At 44.0% G+C, this 18,762-nt stretch overlaps 1 protein-coding gene across 6 annotated transcripts in view; it reads left to right on the forward strand.

Moving 5' to 3' along the window:
* D2HGDH (FAD-linked oxidases family protein) overlaps nucleotides 1-18,762 on the forward strand; it is a 204,358-nt gene that overhangs the window by 164,074 nt on the left and 21,522 nt on the right. For all 6 annotated transcript variants that reach the window (XM_087681132.1, XM_087681131.1, XM_087681127.1 and 3 more), the window contains 5 exons: nucleotides 6,718-6,813; nucleotides 6,910-7,019; nucleotides 7,123-7,203; nucleotides 8,156-8,256; nucleotides 16,259-16,367. In XM_087681132.1, coding sequence (XP_087537258.1) covers nucleotides 6,718-6,813; nucleotides 6,910-7,019; nucleotides 7,123-7,203; nucleotides 8,156-8,256; nucleotides 16,259-16,367 — 497 coding nt within the window. The remainder of the gene's footprint in view (nucleotides 1-6,717; nucleotides 6,814-6,909; nucleotides 7,020-7,122; nucleotides 7,204-8,155; nucleotides 8,257-16,258; nucleotides 16,368-18,762) is intronic.

An 18,762-nucleotide genomic window follows, 5' to 3' on the forward strand; every position in this document is an offset into this window, starting at 1 on the left:
GCAACTCTTGTGGAACAATCAACTTCCTCGATCCACGTATCCCACCATAGTGGAGGCTATTCACATTCCAGGATGTAAGGTGTAAGCTCATGGGGAAAATTGCGACTGACCGAACAGACATCTGTTCGGTGTGGAAGTTGCTGACGAGGATGAGAAACTATGGGGCATGCAGGTACACGCTTTGCCGCAGGTCTGGACAGCGAACTCCAGTCCCCTATGGTGGCCCCTCGACCGGACCATAGGGGTGATAGATGCTCCAGGTGGTACAATCAGTTCATGTATCAGCCACGCTGAGAGTTGTGACTCCGTGCATTGGTAGAAACGGGTCGCCTGTGCCAGGGGCCACTCGATCACATCCCTCGGAGCCCTCCACTGTGGAGGGGCTCGAAAGATAATGCTCAAGTGTGGGACCTCGGCACCAGCCCACCAGTTAATGTCTATCATGCTACCAGGCCATTGCTGTGCAAACAGTGCTTGTCCTTCTTCCCCCATCCATTGGGAGATCTTGTCCGCCACGTGACTCTTCAACTCCTCTATCTGTGTCATCGTACAATCCCCTGAGTGAGAATACTGAAAGAATAAAGAGTAGTTTGGTCCATCCGGTGGTGCTAGTAGATGGACCTTGCCCCTCCTTGACTTGCGAACCATGAAGAACACTCCGCGCTCCGCAACTCTTAAGTAGGACCACGGGCCATTGCGGAAAAACTCCTGTGGCAACAGTTGTGCCTGTCTTGGGAGGGTGTGACGGGTGACAGGGGCAGATGAGCTAGTGGCTATGTGGGAGGAGGAAGACTGTTGGTGCGAGGAGGATGTAGGCGTGTGTGGCTCATCCCCTCCTGTGGGATGAGCGGGCGTGGGTCTGGGGGGGATCACCTGCAACGGGTGTGGATCAGGGGGGGTGCTCGGCAAGGGAGATGGTGGGGGGGAAGAGATTCGAGGGATGGTGGGATGGAAATGTGTGGCGGGTGTGGGGGGGGGCTGGTGGCCTTGGAAGGGGGGGGCTGTGGGCCAAGGTCAGTGGGGGGGAGCCTGGGAGGTGGTGGAGGGTGAGTGTGGGGGCCGTGGGATCTCAGGTGGGGTAGTCTGTGGCACGAGTGGTGGCTGTGGGGGACTGCGATCTTGCCGGGGGTGGGACGGGCACCCGGGGGGGGGGGGGGGGCCTGCAGAGTGCTCTACCGAGGGGGCGTCACTCGCCCTCCTGCGCCTTGTTGTTGAGGCTGCGACTGAGGCGCTAACTGCGGCCCCCCCTACCGTCTCCCTCTCTGTCGTCTTTGGACCGGTGTGAATCCGTCGGTGTCCACTTGTGCGCCCATCGCCGGAGTTGCCTTGGCCCCGAAACGTGTACAATCGGTTGCGCGATATCCAAAGTCATGGTAGCGTAGGCACTGCCCTGGTTGCCCAGTCACAATGACCTGCTGCCTAAAGGAGTGACCTCCAGCCTCAATCTCCAGGAACTTTGGTATACTTTTTGTATCTTTCACGGACACTCGTACCTTTGGGACTCTTGCAGCTGTCATTGCATCCGCGAAGGAAGTAGAGAGAACTGTGCCAAAAAGCCGTCCAAAGTCCTCCACTAACTGGCGGTATTCTACCGCTAGTCCAGGAAACAGTAGGGTGACTGGATGTCTGAGAAAACTGTTGTGGAGCGCAAATGACTCCACTGTGAAGCCGCTATACCAAGGAACCATGTAGATGACCCCCTTTGTGGAGGCATAGGGCGAGCTCTCCACCAACTCACGGGCTGCGTTCGCAGAGGTGAGTCGAACCGTGAAGATCCCTCGGCCCATTAGCACTGCCTCCAAGATCTGCGTTGTGCCAATGCGCAACGTAGAGTGGAGCCAATCCTGCAGCTGGGCTCTCGATGGGGAGTGTCCAACAACTTGACCAAAGATCACTGTCTCTTTCAGCTCCAACTTTGTGGCCCGGACAGCCAAGAACTGTTTCTAAGAGAGGATGATGCGCAAGGTGTTTGATTGGGGGGCACTCGTAGAATGCGCCGGCGTCTGACCAGAGGATTCCATTGCGCGTCCCAACTGAGGACCTACCACGCACGCTGCTGCGTTGTCGGAGAAGGGGGGGGTATGTTGCTGCAGAAGAAGGGAGCAACTGGAGGGGAGGAGAAACGATGGCAAGGAGGACGGGGGGGTAGGTGGGAGAAGCTTGTTTGCACGGTGGGGGAAGTGTTGGACCCTGTTGTAATCCAACTCGTATCGAGGCGGGGGGAGGGGGAGGGAAGTGCGGAGGGGGGCGGTGAAATAGATCCTCAGGCGGAAGGGCACATTGCGGTTCTGGCGGGTGGAGAGGTTTTCGAATGGGGCGGCAGAATGGTGTCTGCAGCGGGAGAGGCGAGGCGTGCAAGGGGGGGGGGGGGGGCAGACGGCTTGGTGTCGGGCAGGGGATTGACGGGGGGCGCTGAGAGGACAGAGGGGGAGTTTCTCTGCGCGCTGGGGGGAAAGACGGGGGGTCGCACTGGAGGGGAGGCGAGGGGGGGAGGGAGATAGGCGGGGAGCAGGCGACGCACGCCACGGGTCAGCGGGGGGGTGTACTGGCGATGTCGGGTGAGATGGAGCAGTGCACAATGGTAGGAGCGTTCTAGGCTCAACCGCCTAAAAACATTTGGGACTTGGTGTGGTCATCTCCTACATGTGAGCATCAGTCTAAGTCAGATGGGTTTCTGGCAACCATAGCTAGAAAGCTTCAAGCTTTCTCATTTTTTATTTTTTCAATGTGTAATCATTAACAATGATTCTAATCATTGAAGCATATGCTCTGAAGTGTGTTCTTGGTCTGTGAGTAGCTCCAACACTCGAGGGACATCATAAGTTCACCGAGAAGCGTGAATTCAATACCGGAAATAAGTCAAGTGTCTCACCAAGCTTGACAAGGTAATACTGAAACATCTCAATCTTGAGATGAGTGCTTCTAAGCACTAAAAATGCATTTAGTGACATCAGTATGACTGCGCTATGAATATTGATGTGATTGAAATATCCTCGAACTCTTCACCAAGTGTCGAGGTCATTAATCAACCTTGCTCAACCAAATGCTCATCTACTAAACCGCAAGGAGGGGAGGAGCTAGAAGTCTAGTCAAAGTTCACCTCATTGAAACCTAGGAAAATAGTAAAACTTAAATCAAGGGTTGTTCGTAGAATAGGACCACCAAAATCTTATCTTGAGATATTACATATGTATGATTTTTAATCTTTTTCATCTTTACAGTTTTAAAGTTGGTTATCATTTGTAGGGCTATCATTTTTGCTATTTGGTTTGTACTTGGCCACCTGTAAAGGACTAGACACTGCCATTGCTTAAGACAATAGGTAAGACCTTCTTGTAATGGCCATGGCCTATGTAGATGTAAGGCCTCAAATTCTCAAGTTCAGTGGAAAAGTTTTCCATCCTTGGCAAGTCCTGGTAAAATATAAAATTATGGAACGAGGCTACTGGCCCTTCATAAAAGGGACCATAGTTATTGACCTATCCAATCCCCTTGATGTAGAAGATGGTGAAAGAGCTCAGGCCATCATCATGCTTCATTTGGATGAATCTTTAATTCATCATATTGACCAACTCTCCACTGCGAAGGAGAAGTGAGATGAGCTTGAAAGGCTCTATGGCGCTACAGGGAAGAACTCCAAGATCTTTCTAAAGATTGAGTTTTTTAGTTTGGAGTATAAACATGGAGAAGATCTAAGCAATTTTATTTCACATATGAAAGGGCTCATGGCACAATTGGCCTCTATTTAAGCACCAATTCATGATGAAGATGCCATTGCCATCCTTTTGAAGTATGTGAAGAAGGTCTTTCCAACCCTTGTTACTACCCTTACTAATATCCCGAACCAACCTTGGCAAGTACCATCCAGTCATGCTTGGATGAAGAGAAGAGGAACCATAATGAAGGGACTTCAGCATTTACTTCCTGTGAGCAAGTGTTATTCCATACAGCTTCTACGAAGTACTCCTTCTGTCATAAAAAAAGATATATTGTAAGTAATTGCTGGAAGAAATATTCTGACAAAATGAAGTGTAATAAATGCAAAAAGACTGGGCATATCACCAGTAAGTGTCCCAGTGTTCTAGAAGCACCTAAGGAATTGGAGGCCAATTTTGCCTCCCAATCCATAGACAATCGACTCTTTTGAGTCTTGTAAACTCTCTAGCTATAACCATCTTTTGTAGCCTGATTTATAAAGGCATCTCATTGTGGATTAAGGGGGGGCATCCTATCATGCTTTATCCAATGCCACTTGGCATTGAGGGGGGGCGTCGAGAAGCAAGCATGTGAACTCTCCTTATACTGGAGGATAAGGATAGCTAGGTGTAAATGAACTGGAGAATAGGGGAGCAAGGGGAAACCCTAACCCTAACTTCTCCAGAGGGCTATATAAACTGCCTAAAGTACACCCTTACTGTTGAGAAGAGTGTACTAGTTGTACCTTTGAACAACTTACTAAGCAAGATCTTCTTCTTGTACTTGAGCTCTCTCTCTCTCTCTCTCTCTCTCTCTCTCTCTCTCTCACTCTCTCTCTCTTGTGCACACTCGTGTTTCCAACTCAGATTTCCTCAAATATCTTCTAATAAGTGTATATATATTTCGTTATTCTCTTTACTCAAAGCCTTATAAAATCATCCATCACATGTCGTAAAACCTTCAATTATGCTAGTAATGCATATGCACAACTCTCCATTACATTTTGGAACCTTTGTAGTTTACCTTCCCCCTTTTTTTTTTTTTCTCTATAAAGCTTGACTATGAAGACTCTCGCCAAAGTGAGCTTTTTTTTTTGGAGGGTGAGAATATCTTGTAATAAGTGTCTACAACTTTTGTTATTTTTAAAACTCAAACCTTTGTAAAATTATCCATCCTATATTGTATAACCTCACATTATCCTAGTAATGTGCATGCATAACTCTCCCTCACATTTTTTAACATTTGTACATTACCTTTTATTTTTTTATTTTTTTATTTGAAAATCTTGACTATGAAGACTCATATACACAAGATAACTAAAGGCTTTATAAAATGAGATTCTATTCAGTGTCTTATGTCACCTGGTGTATCATTTAACTTGGGCTCTAGCAAATCAAGATTACAATTGATTAATTGGGATTAGCAGATTATATAATCCAACCAAGTGCCTATAAAAGGGGACCTCTTTGAGCCTTCAAGGGGGCAAACACACATACTCTACTCTACCATTATCTTCATATCTCTATTCTCTTCCTCTCCTTCATTATCTCCCCATCCCTCTATACTCCACAACCTTGCTTTTCCACTTCATCACACCATCTCCCTTCCCTCGCTTTCCCATTCATCTCTCCTAACTCCATTATTCTCCTTGACCCCACTTCATCATACCCTCACCCTCTTCTACCCTCATCCTTTGACATACTCCATCCCTTGTTCCAACCATGTTTCCCGTTCCATGTGACTATGCTGGCAAGCATAGAACAGCAGCCGCGACTGGAGCAGTAGGTGGCTGTAAAGACAGGCATTTGTCATCAAGCTGGTGGCTCTTCCAATAGGTTGGCTAGACTGGACAGACAGGCCGAGTTGCATTTCAGCTTCTGGTTGTGGGTAAAGCAGCTGCTGGTTGACAAATTGAACATTAAGTGAGAAGAATGGCTGCTGGAAAGTCATATCCACTAATGTGTGAATGATAGAATGAAAGTACAAATCCTAAGATACTATAGTACTACACCCAAAGTGGATGCTCTGACGAGTAAAAAACCCTTTGCAGCTAGAAGGTAACAAGTGCTTGTGGATAAGGGAGTGTTCACACTAGAATAATGGTGGAACACAGTAAGTGTAGCATGTAGTAGATCAATGTGATAGGAGATGGTACATAGATCTGGGCCCAGATACTTGTATAATGGATGGATGGATAGAGACACTAGGCATATTAGAGGAGGGCTCTATAAAGATTATAGTGAGACCTAGAGGAGCCTATAGGTCGTCTCCCCAAGCCCACAATCTCTAGGATACATCCTATGGAACTAGGGGCCAATACCTGCTATGATGGCCCAAAATCCTTGTCTATCAAAAGAATTGCAATGTGATAGATCCAGAATCGGTTACACCATCTATCATCAAAATCTTCAACTTGAAAAATATGTCAGTTCTTGCTAAAGAAAGAAGCATCATCTACTATGGTGGCTGACAATCTTTACTTGTCTACGGCAACTTTTTGTATGTGCTAGATCTATAGTTTGTCAAACCATACACCTATGAAAATCTTTAGCTTGAAAAAGACATCAATTCATTGCATATCTGGAAGAAGCTCTTGGTATTATGTCAGAGACCATTTGTGGGAGGGCTCAGTTCAGAGACCTTTTTTTGGGAGGGACCTAGCATGAAGGTAACTAGGAGACGTAAAGTCTAGATCCTGAGGTGAGACTAGACAACGATTGACTGCTTCATAGAGAGGGGCAGTCTGATACTTCGCAAGTCTAATGCTCCATCAGACTAGTTAACTGCTTCAGTTTGTGTGTTTGCATTACATTGTACTTAGTGTGGCTTTTGTTTATGCAAATAAAAAAGAACACCTGGCTCACAAGACCCAACAACCTCCTAGAGAGTGATTGCTTACTGTTGTTCTTGTATCTCATATTTTGTAAGTTCATGTATCCTTTTAAGTTTATGAGGCGAGAGTGGAATTGAGCTCTTGTATTTCAAGGTGATTAATTGTAGGTCTTACTTTTTCTCTTGAAGGACTTGAGGTGGTTCTTGCAAATGGTGATGTACTGGACTTACTGCAGACATTGAGGAAAGACAATACAGGATATGACTTGAAGCAGCTGTTCATTGGTATGCAAAAGCAACTGTTATGGAAAAAAATCTGTGGACACTGCTGCTCAAGAAGCAAATGACCAAAGTGTTTGCTTGGTTGTTTTGATTAAAAAGGTGCTGAAGGTACTTTGGGCATTGTGACAAAAGTCTCTATATTGACACCACCAAAGCTAGCATCTGTAAATGTTGCGTTTCTTGGATGTGAGAGCTACTTAAACTGCCAGGTTGTCTGTTTCAGATGCTATTGAAGGCTCTCAAGTTGTAAAATACTATTTTGAGATTGTATTTCTTTTCACCCAAGTTCATCATGTCATAGAATTTTTACAGAAAGTTCTCCGGGAAGCCAGAAACAAGCTTGGAGAAATCCTTTCTGCTTTTGAATTTATGGATCGGCCTTCATTGGATATGGTAAGTCACGTGCCCCGGCACCTGGGATTGCACCTGGAAGGGTCAGTGGGTTCTTTAAGAAGATTAGAATCAATGAAAGAGATTGTAATGGCCATACATCCAGCCTTGGGCATGACACATGGATCATTTCAACCTAAAGAGAACTGTAAGGCTGTAAGAGCCTTAAAAATCTCACCCTCTGCATAAGATTATATTGTGGCACAAAACAAGCTGTGGATATTTTCACTTTTCTGGTCTTTAATCACCACCTTCTTCAGACATTATTTCCATAAAAACTAGATGGAGGAAACAGGGGTGTAATAGTGGGGAAGAAGAGGGTTGGGAGGAGTGGGCAGGCCAAGAAGGGTTGTAGAAAGTATGATGGGGGCAGGCCAAGGTAAAGAAGACAGGTTGGCTGAAAGAAGGGGTAAGAGTAAAAAACAGCGGCAGGTGGGGACAAAGGACAGGTGGGGAGGGAGGACAGGCAGAGGTGAGAAGGAAGAGAAACAGATGGGGATGGAGGATGAATGGGAGAAGGGGCGAGGCTAAGAAGGGGGTTATATTGGAAGAAGGGGGCAAATGAAAGACAAAAGAACAGTGAGAAAAGTTATAAGGAGGGTCACGTGGAGTAGGGGCTTCCAGACATTGTAGCAATCTCAACTAGGGTTATGCTTGAGTCTACTTCCCTATGAAGGTCAGATAACGTAGTGGTAAATATCATTCAGGATATCTTTTCCTGACTGAAATCTTGCATGTCTGTCATAGCAGTCTCTTTGGAGGTGCGCTTAATAGTCTTCTTCTTATTAGTGTGGATCCTATGCAGTTGAACAGAATCATGAAAAAGATCTGACCTTGCTAACATGCTTATCTAAATACTAGCAATTCTCACTTTTAACAGCTACCTTCGTGATTCCTTTGTTGGTTTAAGAGGTTGTAATGTCAATAAATTGTGATGCTTGTTTATTTTCCAAAGGTATTGAGCCATTTGGATGGTTCTCGAGATCCTTTACCAGCATCAAAACAAGGCTTTTATTTGCTGATTGAAACAACAGGAAGCAACGGGAATCATGATCGGTAAATCTTCAAGTATCAGTAAGAGGTGGACTAGGCTAAAAAGAAGGCAGCATCTTAGCTTTCATGTTCATTCAAAAGCAATGCTTTTTGATTGGTATTATAGTCTTCATGTGAATGGTTATTGACAGCTGTCTTCTATTATTAAACTTGATGCTTAGTGCTATCTTATACACGATTCTTGCATTTAACGAGGAGTTTTTAAATGAATCATTCTTCCCAAGAAAAGAAAATTCTATTAATAACATGCTGGAAAGTTCCCTCTAACGTAAAAACAAAGTACAAAGAAGGCCCTATAAAGAGCAATCAAGTATAATCATAAATGCAATGGTTGTTTGAACAACTGATTTGGTGGGCTATAGTCCCAGGCCCTAAGAGGGTCTAGATGAAAGAAGGTGCCAGAATCCCACATGCAAGAAAGCATCTCTCCTCATCCTCTCAATGTATGATCTTTGTCTGAATCCTAGAAACGGTCTTTGTAGTGCATATATCATGGAGACTATAGTATGGCCTAACCCTCACCATCCAAATATGCCAAGCATGTATATTAGCAACTATTTCCCATACGTGATAGTGTCCCCAAGTTAATGCTGCCTCCAAGTAATCTAGAGTGGAGATCCTAGCCAATGTTGGGCAATGATGAGGAAACATTGGCTCCCCTCTTGAAAATCTTCATATCAGCATGCTGAGCCTTTGTCTGTGATCCAAGCTACCGGCCCCCAAAGTCTCAACCATAGCATTTGTTGTGCCATAAAAGACCAACTTGAGGGCTCTCTTTCACACCTCTTGAGCTCTGGGGCAATCCCATAGACAGTGCCTCTGAGTCTTCTTTAACTCATTACATCTCGCACATGCCACTGGGGCCTTGCCATAGCTAAGCCATGTACCAACTATCAAATTCCTTTGAGCTACTAACCATGGAAAGAGAAATCCTAGGCCTAAATTTCTCATCCAATATCCTCCAAAAATCTGGCAAGAAGGGATCTGACATATGCTATCTATGTCAGTGAGGAGTGATTGTTGGTATTTCTTTGATCTTACTTATGGAAGTTGTGCTACCGAGCTTAGTGGTGTAGCTAACAAAAGCTATGTCGAACGGTTTGTTGAGAATGGTTCTCTCCAAACCCACTCTCTTGAATTCCACTTCATTCTTTGTGGAGGCCTCCTTAGGTAAACCTAGTGTTTTCATCCATCAATCAAGCATATGATTGGGTTTAAGCTAAGATACCATCTTCTCCCAGTATGCCATTGCTCTAATTCTCATTCTAGAGCAGTACATGGGTTTTGCATGATCCAAGTCCTCTTTGTGTGAAGTTGACAGTCCTCATCCGTTGAAAGTGAGGATCCTATCTCTGCTCGTTGCAATGCTCCCAAGAAGGGTCTTTCTTCTAGAGAAAAAAACATGTCCTTTGTCCTCCAGTTAAGGGAGACTTCCTATGATATTGTCTCTACCATAGTTGTGCCACTTCTAAGACCTTGTAGTCTTTGCCTTTGGACCTCCTATGGTAGCTTTTCAAAATCAAATCAGTCTCCGTGTGAGAAAGCAGCTTGCATGGAGAATCTCCCCTAAGAAAGATAAGTCCTTTACCCAAGGGTGGTTGAAGATTGTCGCCTCTTCTCTTCAACTTTTTGGTGGTAGCTGATAAAGACTAGATAAAACATATTTCTAGGCCGCAATGATGCTAGCAATCTAAGCTCAAGGTTCTCCCTAGTCTTTGGTAACAATCTCTTGATAATCCAATGAATGCCAGGTTGTGATGGTCTTCCACTTTTTCCTCCATAGCAAAAGTTTCTTACAGGGCTCCTCGTTTGGAAGAACACTTGTGAATATAAGCTCAACCAACAAGGCCCTGCTCTAGCTATTTGGGTCTATGATTCCCAAGCCTTCTTTGGATCAAGGTTGACTTATAACATCCCAAGAAACATTTTCCCTGATTGGGCTCCCCTCTCCCTCTAACCAAATAAAGTTATGGATGAGGTGTTTTGCTTGGTCAATGCATGACAAAAACATCATACTACATTGTAAGAAAATAAGATATGATCTTGTGACCTCTTGGTGCTCTCCCCTCACGTGCTTTTGCTACTACCTCTCAATAAACTAGTGCCCTCTATGGAGATATGCTGGGGTTTGCAAAAGCAAACATGTGTATGCACACGACTAAAACATAGTAAACAAAGACACTAATGCAAAAAGTAATACCGAACAATGAAGATAAAATTGAATCAGCAGATAGCACTTGTGGGAGCAGGTCGAGGGAGAGTTTCAAAGATTGTTGGCCTTCGATGATAGAACTTGAGTGCAAAAACCACCATGTGGAAGCAAAAGATGATGAGGATGCAATAGATTGGAGGTGAGGGTGATGAAAAGCAGCAGCCATGGGTGACTTGATGTAGTAGGTTGGTCAACCATTGCTCCATCTATTACCCAAGAACTTATCAAGACTATGCAGGTGATGGTTATCTTTCCTTGCAAGCCCAAAGGGCCACACTAGAGAGGCCACGGCCTTGGACAAAGGGTGCATGCCAGCTGCCCAAGGCCCACCACTAGGACCTACAAAGGTAATGTATTAACCACTTTGAGGTTGTTTTGGAGTTTATGCCCATTGGCAGAAAGGGATGCTTGGCTTGCAAATCACAAAACAAAGAGAATGTACATAGCTACCGGCAAGGATTTCGATGATGAAGGGTGAAGAGGAATGTAGGTGACTGATGCTTGGGACCCAAGGTGAGAAAGGTGCTCATGAGTGCTTTGTAGAATCACATGCATAGAAAAATGGGACACAATGCAAATGAGAATGCTCATGCAACAAGGTGCCACTTGAACAATGTTCCTAATGGGGAAATTGTTCCCTTGCCCAACCATCCTTTAATACAAATGAAGATCATGCAATGCAAAGAGGAAGTAGAACAAGGAAGGGATGTGGATGTCGCACATAAGAGACAATCCAAAAACCTGAAGATACCAAATGAAGTGTATGAGCCGCCTTCAATCATGGATGTCAAAGTTATGTAGGTAAGGTTGAATCTCAACCTTGGGAGATGGCTCCAATGCCAACTAAGAAACACCAAGGTAGCAATCCACCATTCAAATGTACGTACTAGGTAAGAAGGAATACTTGACACTCATCAGCTGGTAGAGTTGGAGGGATAATCTACTAGCTAGGTGGTCAAGATATACTTGTACTCAATCTCAGGAGATGACTCTGATGTTGACCAAGTGTTGTAGCAGTGCCCAAAACTGGACCTTGGGAGATGGGTCCTATGCCACTCAAGAATGTGAAGGCACAACCACCGAGGGAGTGGTCCAATTGACATGAAAGTGAACATATATGTGGACTGATGCTTGAGACTCCATCTTGGAAGAGAAGACACTATTTCTCCCCATTTTTATCAAGAACGTGGAGGCAATACTCGTGAAGGCAAGAAGTAAAGAACGATACCTTCACCCTAGTAAGGAACGGTAGATATTTGCAACGTTAGTCCTGAATAGAAATGCAAAACCTAGCATCTAAGTACTAGTCATATGCATATGGTTTCGTGCAATTTCTTGCTTCGAGGTCACACTTCTTGTCCTCAAGCAGGCAGTGAAGTCCAGTTGTTAGCATTAAGCAGTTTGATCTATATATGCTATATTCCTTAGTTTCTATTTATGCTTCTCTTCTTTAGACTGGTAGACTGGCATTTGAATATTGCTGATTGGTTGAGGATTCTAGGATCCTTTTATTTTTCAAAGAGAAAATCATATGCTAATGAACACCTCAAAAGACGTACTTCAGAGAAAATATACAAGAGCCATGTATAAGACTTATACAAGGGCGGAGTAAACAGTAGGCTAATAGTCTAAATGCCAGATCATGTGTGAAGGATGTTAAGCTCCTCTTTTGCATTGACTTAATCCCTTTATAGACAAGGTGGTTGGGATGGGCCTCTCACAATTTGGATAGAGTTTGTCAACCTTGCTAAATTCCCCTCTGCCATTGATATTGTTGTAGGTGCTTCATCTATCTCGCCAATTGTAGTCACTTGTCATCTGAACGAGTATCTGTGATTTCATTATCACTAGGTGGTTGTTATCTCCACTTCCAACAGGACCACCTTTCAACAGGAGACTCCAATGAAACCAGATCCTACTCCTAACACATTTCAAGCAGTTGATTAAATTCCATAGATATGGTTGCCTGGGGAAGGCTCCTAGGCAAGTATAGAAAGCTCATTATTTGCAGGAGAGAGAAGAGCGATAGGTGGTGCTTTGTCGTCTTCAGACCCTTTACCATCATAGCCAAAATTGCCTCGCTGGCAAGTGCTAATAGTGTCATTAGTTTGGTCACCAGGCAATTAATAGTCTCCACTTTCAATAATGGACCACTACCTATTGCAGTAGAGAGAGAAGCTGACAAGTGCTGTGTAGTCGCCTTCCCACCCTTTACCCTCATGGCAAATACTAGCAAATGCCAATATATGTATGTATGTATGTATGTATGTATGTATGTACACATGCACGCGCGCGCGCACACACACACACATATTCATGAAGAAGTTTGAATTAATGTATACAAATATTTACATCAGACCTTCTGGCCAACCAAGCACGATTAAAGACTGGCAACAAACACTCATGAAGCCAAAAGGATTCTTATTGGGGGTCTTTACATTGGCAATGTGCTGCATGGTTTCAAGATATCCTGTGGTGGCAGATATGTTTTTTGTACCACTTGTGATGAAACCCATGTTCATCATTTTGCCACTTGTCTAGTTGCCAAACAGGTTTGGGACTTCATTTCCAAAGTATGGGGCAAGATGCCATCAATGGCCAGGTTATGGTCCCATCATGCTTGCCTCTTTTAAACTGGCAATGCTTTTATCTTTGTTTGGCCTCGGGCATCCGTGCTCATGTGGGTTGTGTGCGAGGCTTGCCACAATGGCAATTGCCTCTTTTAAACTGGCAATGCTTTTATCTTTGTTTGGCCTCGGGCATCCGTGCTCATGTGGGTTGTGTGCGAGGCTTGCCACAATGGCAAATTACTTCCATGGTTTTGGCTGGCTTGATATGAGGTGTCTGCTCCATGCATGGATGTAGTTCACTCAACCCTTGATCAAAGTTATGTTCTCAATTATTGGCCAATGTATTCAGTTCCTTCACAGCCCCAAAGAGAAGTTTAAAATCAAAAATTGACTGGAAACTTTAGAGATTTGGGTAGGGCAAGTAGCTCAAAAAGTTTCGTAAAAGGAGACCAAGGAGGCCACTTTCATCGCCTTTTTCCATCCTTCCATTGCCAAATCCTTCTCCATCCTTGCTGGTCTTCAGCACCCTGCTCCCACAACCCGTCCTCATATTCTTGACCTTGCCAGAGGCAAAGTGATGCAGCTTCTGTCCTTAATGCAGCCCCTGCTGTTTCAGCATTGATCTCCCAGGCTGGGTGGTGCTGCTGTTGCCCTAAAAGTCACCTATGCAGCCTCTACTTCCTTCACCACTGTGATCTGCTGCATTGCTCCAAAATGTGGCTGTCTACTGTTGATCGACAGTCCCTGCTGACACATTCCTCTTCTCCAGCCGTTCATGTTGCTGCCTGTACCCAAAATGCAGCAGTTTCAGTCAGGTTTTTGGCTCTTGCGGCTCCCAAACTTTTCACTCCAGTAAAACATACATTACTCCATCCTTGCACAAAGATGAAGCAGTTAATGGATTCTTCTCCATCGAGTGGGGACTGGCTCCTCCTCATTGGGACAACACACTCCAGTAGCTAATTTATGATGGTACCCCACAGCCTGCACTTGAGTTACAAAGGGATGTGTTGCTTCCTTCATCTTCTGCAGTAATCCTTTGGTTCTGCTTTGGGTACATCATAGTTGGCCTCTTCATCTTTACTCGACCATTCATTGTACCTCACTTGTGCATAGGTCCTAGGATCCTGTACTTACTCTCTCATATTCATTCATCTCATTATAAGTATTCAATCATAGTTGAGGATCATTCCATTAGTGCTCCTTGTTAGCCCTCTTGTCTTCACACCAATGATGTTATTAGTTTGGTTATGAGATGGTTAATTGTCTCCACATTTAATAGTCGACCAAATAGGAGACTTTGCTGCAACCAGGCCTTATTCCAAACACATGTCAAGGGCTTTCCTGAAGCTCACAGGTGCCATGGCCAGCAGAAGCCTGCTAGGAAAACCTAACAAGCTCACCAACTGCACTAGAGGGACAACAGCTACATCTGGATATCTATATGGCAGAAGCATCCTTTGTGCCACACTGCCCACACAGCAATGCTAGTTTCTGAGAACATTGGAGAATGCTGCAGCGGGACGTTTGTATTCTGCTCATGAGGTGTGACTTTCAATGTGGCTGTTACATGCTCATGCCACAATTAGTAGGGAAATCTTACCCAACATCAACAAGCCTCAATACAATGGGGCACATACTCCTAAGAAGCTCATCCTTATGTAGGAGCTGCAAATAATGGTAGATTTTTGGTTGTCAATTCTCGGCTTTCTTGTAAGGCTTAATTGTTGTAGGCCGTGCATGTTGGGTCTGTTTGGGCATTAGGGGCTGCTGTGTTGGGGTTCGTCAGTATCCTGCTAGATGCACTGTAAGTTTTTAGCTAGAGTTGTCATTTGATCTGCCATTGTATCATGTCTTCCACAGCTGGTCTCTTGAATTGTTGGAGGCGGCTTAAAATGAGGGAGAGACTGTAGAGGATCAACAGAGGAGAGAACCTGAGTTCCAAGGCATTGCAAATATAGGACAGGAGTCAAGGCCTTCCTCCTTTTGCTTCATACTTGGGCTCACTGTGGGGAGTTAAATGATGTGGGCAGATAAATGATGAATACATTCACAAGCATGGAAAGATTTCATGATTTATTAGTTTGCAAAAAAGCAGTGATTAAAGATATGTACAGCTTAAGAAATAAGTTCCAATATAGGAAAACGTTTCAACTAGGACCCCACCATGGCATCCTCTGTGCAGATGCCTGTTCTTCCTATTCAAAAAGGATTTGGTGCTGCAAGTATGGCATTCCAGTTTCCCAGATCAGAGGTGCTTGGAGCTTTAACTCCTCAAGCCCTCTAGACACAGATGTTCGTTTAGTAGCACCAATCATTATCGATACACTGGAGAGGAGGTATAAGAGACTTGGATGCCCTATTTAGGTGCTAACTCTTAACTCCATGTCCACCAGCTTCTATGGGAGTGACACAAAATGAGCTGAGAAGTTCTATGGGTGTAAGAGAGAAAGAAGAAGGCCACATGAAGGGTAAAGGAGGCAGAAAGGAAAAGGTGTTTTTTTTTTTGGGGGGGGGGGGGGTAGACAAAAGGTCAGGTCAGGTTACATTTAATGTCTGTTAGAGGCTAAAATGATGTATGAGACTAAAATGGTGAGTACAACTGATCCATGATGCAAGTTTTCATAAATTAAAAAAGAAAAATATGAAATGAAAATAATATATAGATGATGCCATCACTGTGTACAAGTGGTTCTAGTTCTCCCACCATCTTGAGGATCATAATAGGTTTAAGCTGGAGGGATATCATCTCCTCTATGATAGGGTCTGACGATTTGAATTTTGTTGAAATGTTTGGCGGTGGTGAGAGATGGAGATAAAATAGCCATATTGCACTGGTAGATGTAGATGGCAATACCCCCACCTCAAACACCTTTTTTTAAAAGGTGTGGTTGAATAGACAAAAGAAATCGGCCTTATCTCTTTTTTAGCCTTACATTTATGCAAGGTAATAGTAGATGTACATTTCCATTTTTTGTGTCTTCAGGGCTTAGCAGATAAATATCTTATTCATCTTAAAGACCTGCATTTGCCCATAATTGAGCATGAAAAATCCATGACAGAGAGAGCACAAATGTTTTTGTCTATTTTTCTCTACATTGTGAGAAGTTGATCCAAGATTTTTGATGTGGCACAAGGATTTTATCTTACAAAGGGCAATACCCAATTTCTGTATTTATTTCCGAGATTTGATTTTGTGAATTTTCATGCCTTCCAACATCAGGGAAAAGCTGGACAATTTCCTAGAGACTTGCATTGAAGGAGGGCTTGTTGCCGATGGAACTGTTGCTCAAGACAACCACCAAGCTTCATCCTTTTGGCGCATAAGAGAAGTAAGACTTCTGAAACTGAATGATGCTGCACCACCGTTTCCCCTGCTATTTAAAATGTAGTGTTTTGTCCCTTACATGAATTGATGGCGTACAAGTGATTTGTTTCCATAAGCCTCAAGAATTTGGAAACTGTTAAGTGCTGCAAGTTCTCCTACCATGAGGAGGGGGTTGGACAAAGAGGGTGTGACAAGGCTTACGGACGAGGAGGAGCTCCAGCTGAGGGAACAGAAGAACTTAAGCTAGTATAGGAAGCTCATAGCTAGCATTATTGCTTGGTACATATGGACAGCCAGATGTAGCCAGGCTATTGATTTTTTGGACATATCTACTGCGAAGACTCTCTCCAGGATCAGGACAGAGATTGTACATTACTCTCCAGAATATAGGGCAGTTTGGAGACTATGGAGAGGAGAGATGCTTTTCTCAAGACATGGGATTCTAGCACTTTCTTTTCCAGACCCACATGGTCTGGCATTATAAACCTCATGACTAGCTATTCATTCAAGCTTTGTAATTGACTTCCCCTTGTTAAATATTTTTTGATATGGAAGTCCCTTACAATGCTGCTTTGTATTTTGCAATTTACCTTGGGATGCTTTGTTCTAAGGAATCTTAATAGAAGTTATCTCTTCTCTAGGGGAAAAAAAGAGATGTGCTATTGTGGCTTGACAAAAGATGTATTCCCATTTTCTTGGTTCCCATTCTCGAATTGATATGATTTTGTGGAGCAGTTTGTACCCTTTGTTTTCAGAAATAGGACACCTCTATTAAGGTCTCCTCAATGTTAATCATCATTAAAGGGAAAGCTAGTGTCCCATGCATATAATTATGGAGTAGTTTGTAGCCTTGGTTTTCAAACGAGAAGCCTCTATTAAGGACCCCTCAATGTTTTTTTTATCCCCAAGAAAAAAATTTCTATTAATAACACGTCGGCCAAAAGCTTGAGGTAAAATACAAAGTACAAGGACCTTTGTGAAGAGTAACAAAGTACATCACAAACACAATGGCTGTGTGAACAACCAATCTAGTGGGCTGTAATGCCAAACCATATGTGGTGCAGTATGGAAGAAAGTGCATGAATACCATGTCTACCAAAAATCCCCTTTTCTCTTCCTCATCCTCTCAGAACTGCCCTACATCCTCTCCCACCCCCTGCCAAGAGTGTGAATGATCTTTGTCAAGATCTTTGATAGAGTCTTTGCTGTGGATACATCTAGAAGGTCAATAGCGTAGCTGCATCTTGTAGTCCAAATATACTAGGCTATGATGCTGGCAATCAACTCGCATCTGTCATAGTGTCCCTAGGTCCACTACGCCTACAAGTAATCTGGAGTGGGGATCCTACTTAGATGCTGTCCAATGATGAGAAAAGAATAGCTCCCCTAAGCATCCTTATAGCAATACGTTGGGCCTTTATTTGTGACCCATTCTACAACTCCCTAGGTCACCACCATTGTCTCTATGCTATGCTGTGCGATATCATCATGAGGGCTCTCCTCCAAACCTCATGGGCTCTTGGGCAGTCCCATAAGCAATGTCTTTGTGTCTCCATTGGCTTGCTGCATCTAGCACATGCTATTGGGTCCTTGCCGTATCCAAGCCACGTGCCAATTACTAGGCTTCTGTGAGGTACAAGCCATAGGAAGAGAGATATCTTCCTAGACTTGAAGTTGTCATGTAGCCTTCTCCAAAAGTCACATAGAAACTTATCTGTGATTCCCTCTCTATGCCAATGGGAGGTGACTGCTAGTTATGCTTTGATCCTACTCACTTGTATTCTCATTTTCAGCCTAGTAGTGTAGCCAAAGAAGGCCATGTCACAAGATTTATTAAGAAGTGGATCTCTCCACACCTACTCTCATGGATCCCACTATAATCTCTGAGAGATCTCCTCTAGTAAGCCCAATATCTCCATCCATCTACTAGGCAAGTGGTCGGGTTTGGATCAATGTGCCACTTCCTCTTAAAGTGAGCCACTACTTTGATCCTTTGTCTGGAGGATCCAATGAAGGATGTTTGGTTAGGGTCCTCTCACTGGAGATGGCCATCCTCCTCAACCATAAAAGCAAATGTCATGTCTCTGCTAGTCGCCAAGACTACTAGAAGAATGGCCCCTCTAGAAAAGAGACTGGTCCAAGTCTGAGAGGTACCTATATCTTTCCACCAATCCGTTGGAACTCCCTTCGTCATAGCTTCAATCAAAATTCTATCTCCCTTGAGACATTGTAGTCTTTGTCTTTTATCCTCGTATGGTAACTCCTGGAATGCAGACCAATCTCCCATTGATACACCAACTTGTAAAGAGAACCTCCCCCATGATATGTATGTCCTTTGTCCAAGAGTATGGCTGGAGTCTAATCTCAAAAAGTGATTGAAGAGAAGAGGTTTCCTTATC

This window comes from Lygodium microphyllum, chromosome 7 (assembly GCF_053477565.2).
Source record: "Lygodium microphyllum isolate KBCC chromosome 7, Lygodium_microphyllum_v1.1.10, whole genome shotgun sequence".
Classification (NCBI taxonomy): Eukaryota; Viridiplantae; Streptophyta; class Polypodiopsida; order Schizaeales; family Lygodiaceae; genus Lygodium; species Lygodium microphyllum.